Here is a 5,689-nt window from a genome sequence, read left to right as displayed (position 1 = left end):
GTGTATGTGTATGTGTATATATATATATATATATATGTATGTATGTATATATACATATACATGCATATATATATATATATATATATACCTGTATATATAGATATATATATATATATATATATGTATATGAATTCATATACATGTATGTGTGTGTGCGAGTGTATGTATACGTATATGAATATATATCTTGTATATATATATATATATATACGTGTGTGTGTGATATATATATACGTGTGTGTGTGTGCGTGTGTGTGTGCGTATATACATATAAGTGTGTGTGTGTGTGTGTACATGTGTGTGCGTTTGTTATGTATGTTGTGTATGTGTGCACGTATGTATGTATGTATGTATGTATATATGAATGTATGTATGTACGTATGCATGTATGTATGTATGTATGTGTGTGTGTGTATTTATGTATGCATACATACACACACGCACGCATGCGGGTATGTATATACATATGTATGTATGTATGTGTGTATACGTGTATCTGTTTATTTGTGTGTGTGGGTGTATGTGCGTGTACGTGTATATATATATATGTGTGTGTACGTGTATATATAAGTGCGTGTATCTCTGTGTGTGTACCTCTGTGTTTTTGTGTGCGTATATGTGTGTATTTGTGTATATATGTGTGTGTGCGCGCGTGAGTGTGTATACATACCAACAAACATACATGCACCCACGCTTCTACTAGTCGTATCTATAGAGTCCATACCACCTAAAAACACTATATTGCCACTGCATATACTTGACTTTGTTAAACAGGTAACATTGTTCAACAGGTACGCTGTAATTGCGATGATAAACTCCGCGTCTTTAATATGAAGCATCACATCGCAGCTTTTGCACAAACTATCAAACTGACAAGCATGCTGTATAAGAAGGGGTGGAATATATGCATGATCTCACACGCTGTACGATACAGTACATACTCGCTATTCTTGTATACATGTGGCATACCTGCTTAGTCTACGTGCTAAGGCAGTAGCTGTAATATTATACGGATGAATGCGCGCGTGCAAGCTGTATTCCTTTCACTTACGAGATACAGAATGTATATATATATATATATATATATACATACGTATACACACCTTCAACCCAATTCCACCAGCCTAAATGTGTTCGATTCGTGCGTGTGCACTGTGTAACCAAATATGAGCCCACTTTAACTGTGTACCAATTTCCCAAAGACGAATGCTAAATTGGAATATTGGTAATTGGACCACACCTAAAGAGTAGTCGGGTGCCAAATTAGGAAATGAAATAATTTAGCCGGAGTTACCAGGCTGCCATTCTATTTTTAGATTCTTGTCTGTCAACTTTTTTTAGGCGGGCTGAGCAAGATCGCTGCCTGGCTGCCGTATTATATGTTACATATATTATACTTTGTTTTTCTATATATATAAAAATAGCTGATGAGCTATTGAGCTAAATTCGTCTCTCTCGTCCCTCATTAATTTATAAGGTTTGTTCGAGAAAAAAATTTGGTTACATTTGTAGAATTGTATATGTGTGATATTGATGTGGTAGCCTTATTTATATTTGTTAAAAAAGAATAGTAGCTACATATTTAGTTATTTACGTAGTATGCTAGCAAAGGCTTGTATTAGTACGATGCTGCTATATAGTAGTACTATACTACTATGTAGAGTGGATTTATACTACTATGTAGTGAACTATACTTGTATGTAGAAGTACTATACTACTATGTAGTGGTACCAGGCTACTATGTAGTTAGCAGTACAACTGGCACATAAATAGACAGGCGAAAATAGTACTGTGTTATTGATATTTGTAGCACGACCAACTTTATTCAAGTTTTGTATTCACTTCCACGCAGATATACTCACAATTTTTTTGGCTGGGATCCACAAAATACGCTTTGGTATCACACGGGTCACAAGTAACTGCACGGGCCATATATTCATATTGGCAATTTTTCTGCAAGACTCAAAACAGCATCTCAGAAAAACAGCACGAACCAGCATCTATACATGGAGTGTGAATTTTTTTAAGTAAATTGCTTTAATAATCAATTAAATAAAATCAGTCTTTTGTTTGTGATATGTGAGTGATTCTTGACTTCCTTTAGGGTTCTTTCTCGCACCTTCATTTGAGGTCATCGAACCTACACATATTCGTGTCCTCCGTCGTATGATTGCACAGTAGCCTCCTATCATATAACATGCCGCCTACGCTAATGGAGCTTACATCTATGTCGCAGACTACCCTTTGGTACAGTACATATCAGAAATCAATACTCAGGCCCGATTTATTCACACGCAGATCCTCAAGTAGCACCCTTATCACAGCCTCGTGCCCTCCATCCTGTGCGGATACTATGGCCTCGTTATAGCACGCCGACGGATCCACCCGTGGATCCTTTAGAAGCAGCTTGACCACTTCAATGTGGTTGTACTTGCACGCACTACGCACACATATATTGTTGTGCACAGTGGGGTCTACATCCGGAAGCTTCAGCAAGTACTCTACTACCTGTGTGTGCCCATTCTTACGCGCTTCGCGGAGACTGTAGCTGGACTGGGTCGATGCATCGACACGCTTGTCTGTGAGGAGTTCCATGACGATGGGCAAATAGCCGCGTGTGCTGGCTATTGTTATGGCCAAGTTGTCACAGGCGGACGGATCCACACAGGGGTGCACCATAAGCAGCTGGAGCATATCCACATGACCCAGGTAAGTATATTAGAAAAAATGTATGATGCAATGGTATCAGCTACAGTATGACCGCATGACTTATGTATGGATCAAAAAAATCTAATGAGCCCTTTTGTTGTTGGTCTGTTTGGTATGTGATAGGTAGCCACATAGTAGGTGGATGGCATGACGCATACAGGGAGATATCACAATCGATACGAGCGTATTCACTTTCGACTCAAGTATGTACACATTCATTTTAGAAGATTATAAGCCCAGCCTAGACCATTGTTTTCTAAGATCGTACTCAGTAGTTCAGAGCAGCTTACACTAACGATATTACATCACAACGCCACGCGGCCGCTACGCTACCTTGGTCACAGGCTATGAATACAGCCTTGTTGTCATTGAATGAAGGATGAACATAGCCCGTCTTGAGCAACTCCAGGGCTATATTCCAGTGGTGTCCCACAATGGCACCTCCAGCGCACTGTGCAGATAAAATACGTTGCTTTCCGCATACGGTTTGTTGTAACCTACAACATACGGCAGCAACCACCGCACCACATCGATCCACCCCTTCTCACAAGCCGTGACCAGTCCAACACAGTACGCGTCCGCGCCGTGTATCTGTGACAGTATGTCTGTTGTCATCTCGAACCCACCCCAGGTATACGCCTGCAAAACAGTACGTGTGATCATCCCGCTGTAGCTTATAGTGGCTGTGGTCGTTGCCTCCTCTTCGTCTTCTTGTGACAAATAAGCGCCCACACTGTTCACTATCGCTCTGGCGCGTATATCAGGGTCTCTCGTTATTCTGCGCAGGACTGTACATGTCTGTGACAATGCATTTACCTCGGACACTTCAAGGTATGATACTATGGCTGTAATTAAAGGCTTGTTAGGTAGCTCTAATGTGGATGGCACGTGACCGTACTTCATGCCTGGTATCCGCCTGAGACCGCCTTGTCGAGCGATCCCTTTCCGGAAACAGCGGCTGACACTTTTTTTTTTGCCGGTTTGTCATGTAGGCATGGATAGGTGTCTCCTGCCCACATCTCGCACTCGGCTTGACTTTCTAAGATTGTACCCCGTCCCCTTGCAGCATATAGCTTAAGGATAGGCCAAATTCGCAATGTCGCTCGCATTTAAACTATGCTATGAAGGCCTCGATCACCTAGAGTAGGAACTAGCGTATATATGCATATCTGGATTGGCCAGACTGTAATACGGCACCTCCGGCCGCTGAAAGACTCGCACGTGGAGACAAAGTGTGTTCTATCTCGCTGTTATCTTGCTTATTTGAACTCGGTAGTCCTACAGGTATGCGAATAGTACTGTTTCTTCCAGGAAAAAAAGTATGAACTAAGAATGTCTGTACTCTGTGATTTGCTGTTTCGTTTTTACTCACACATTACTCAGATTGTATAGAATTTACTCTGCTGTAATACACTAGGCGTGTGTACCATGTAGTGCGTGCTTCTTGAACAATTGAGTGATCGATAGAACCAACCTGTAACGAAATGGAATACAAAGTTATTTGAAATAAAATACCGTTATCATCCACAACTGCCTCTGACTAAGTTGCCAATAAGCACTACTGTTTCTGTGCAGATTCAAAAACACACACGCCTGCATTAGATATCTTAATGGCAACAACGCAAGGCCCCAGCCGTCTGCCTATAAACAACCCCTCCAAAAAGGCCCAAAAATGATAGAACCACGTTAATAAAATGTTTGCTGGGGCACTTCAGAATCCGCCCGCATATCAGTACCTAAAACGTGACAAAATTGGTTACGATCGCTACATCCAAAAATTATTGGCCCCCATCGAGAGTCGTCCTATTGCATCTCATTATTTAGCACATTCCAATTTTAAACCAAACTTCTCATATTCGATTTTAGGAAGATCCCTCCAGATATTATGTGATCTCATATCACACTCGAATGCGTGAATAAAAGAAGATTTGCAATACAAGATTTGGTGAATTCCTCCCAGAGTCATGTTGTAACGCCCTTCCCCGCGCTTATCGTGAGAACCGCTTCATATCGTAGCCAACGCAATGTCAGGCTCGAACTTAAGAGGTGTTCATACTAATCAAGGGCACTCCGCAATATTCTCACTATACCACCCTACCACGCTCGAATACAGGTTGCTTCCATCTGCTGCCATTACTAGTATGATCCCCCAATCTCTCTATGTGAATAATACCCTAATACGATAAAATACATGTATAAAGTGTGTTTATTTAATATTTGGTAGCATCTCTTCAGAAGCGCTTCATCATCTTCTCATTGTTCTTCATTCTCGCGTAGTAGATGAGTCCGCCCAAAACGCTCAAGCCGATGACCAGAATAAACACGATCTAAAAACAGAACAAATCGAGACAGTCGCATGTATACCGTTAGTAGGTTCGCAGTGACGCAGTCTGTTTAGGCCGATAGTTCGCATTTCGTAAGCAACCCTTAATCAGAACAAGAATAAATCGGGACAAGAGCGAAATTGCCCATAGTAGATGTACAGTCTATAGATATATCGATGGAAAGCATACGCGTGTTAAATACTATAGCATTCGGGATTAGTTGTATTCACGGGTGCAATGTATAGTGAATAACATCAATCCGCCAAGCGACAGGGCATGTATCATACACACAGCATTCACCTTATACATTAAATATTTGATCACAGCCCCAATCTGCACAAAGAGACCCACCTCGAATCCTGTCCACATGACCTTGCTGGTAGTGGACTGCACGGGTTTGGACGCGACATGAGCTGCAGTGTGTAAAAAAAACAAAATCGAAGTATTTGTGTCGGAAATCGGGAATTGAGTACAACAAATCAAATAGAGTGATGGCAGGGGCTTTAGCTTGAGATACCTCACAGCACTCTGAAAAAACGAGTCAGAGCTGTTGTAAAAATGTATTATATATATACTAACGCAGGTGGCAGTCAATACCATGCCGGCTTAAATATAAAGGAAATACAAGTATAGTTTGATACATTGATAAGTACGTA

The 5,689-nt window shown here is 41.0% G+C and overlaps 4 protein-coding genes across 6 annotated transcripts in view; all 4 read right to left on the bottom strand.

The window, feature by feature from the left end:
• Positions 1-1,182, bottom strand: part of SARC_08577 — a 6,722-nt gene extending 5,540 nt beyond the window's left edge. For both annotated transcript variants that reach the window (XM_014297446.1, XM_014297445.1), the window contains exon 1: positions 1,104-1,182. The gene's annotated coding sequence lies outside the window, so the exon portion shown is untranslated. The remainder of the gene's footprint in view (positions 1-1,103) is intronic.
• A 1,077-nt stretch (positions 1,183-2,259) lies between these two features.
• SARC_08576 (hypothetical protein) lies at positions 2,260-2,694 on the bottom strand (the record flags this gene model as incomplete). Its single annotated transcript, XM_014297444.1, has 1 exon — positions 2,260-2,694. The coding sequence occupies one exon, from the start codon at positions 2,692-2,694 to the stop codon at positions 2,260-2,262; it is 435 nt and encodes a 144-aa protein (XP_014152919.1).
• A 327-nt stretch (positions 2,695-3,021) lies between these two features.
• SARC_08575 (hypothetical protein) lies at positions 3,022-3,612 on the bottom strand (the record flags this gene model as incomplete). The annotated part of the gene is made up of 1 exon (XM_014297443.1): positions 3,022-3,612. The coding sequence occupies one exon, from the start codon at positions 3,610-3,612 to the stop codon at positions 3,121-3,123; it is 492 nt and encodes a 163-aa protein (XP_014152918.1). The 3' UTR covers positions 3,022-3,120.
• A 1,301-nt stretch (positions 3,613-4,913) lies between these two features.
• SARC_08574 overlaps positions 4,914-5,689 on the bottom strand; it is a gene marked incomplete at its 3' end in the record, with an annotated part of 4,924 nt that continues 4,148 nt past the window's right edge. The window contains exons 5-6 of one of the 2 annotated variants that reach the window (XM_014297441.1): positions 5,385-5,446; positions 4,914-5,036 (exon numbers count right to left, since the gene is read on the bottom strand). In XM_014297441.1, coding sequence (XP_014152916.1) covers positions 4,941-5,036; positions 5,385-5,446 — 158 coding nt within the window. Of the gene's footprint in view, positions 5,037-5,333; positions 5,447-5,689 lie in introns of both variants that reach the window. The other variant, XM_014297442.1, reaches the window with a different exon arrangement.

Source organism: Sphaeroforma arctica (genome assembly GCF_001186125.1).
Source record: "Sphaeroforma arctica JP610 unplaced genomic scaffold supercont1.784, whole genome shotgun sequence".
Taxonomy (NCBI): domain Eukaryota; class Ichthyosporea; order Ichthyophonida; genus Sphaeroforma; species Sphaeroforma arctica.
Note: the sequence above shows the minus strand (reverse complement) of the source record. Positions and strands in the feature narration are given on the sequence as shown.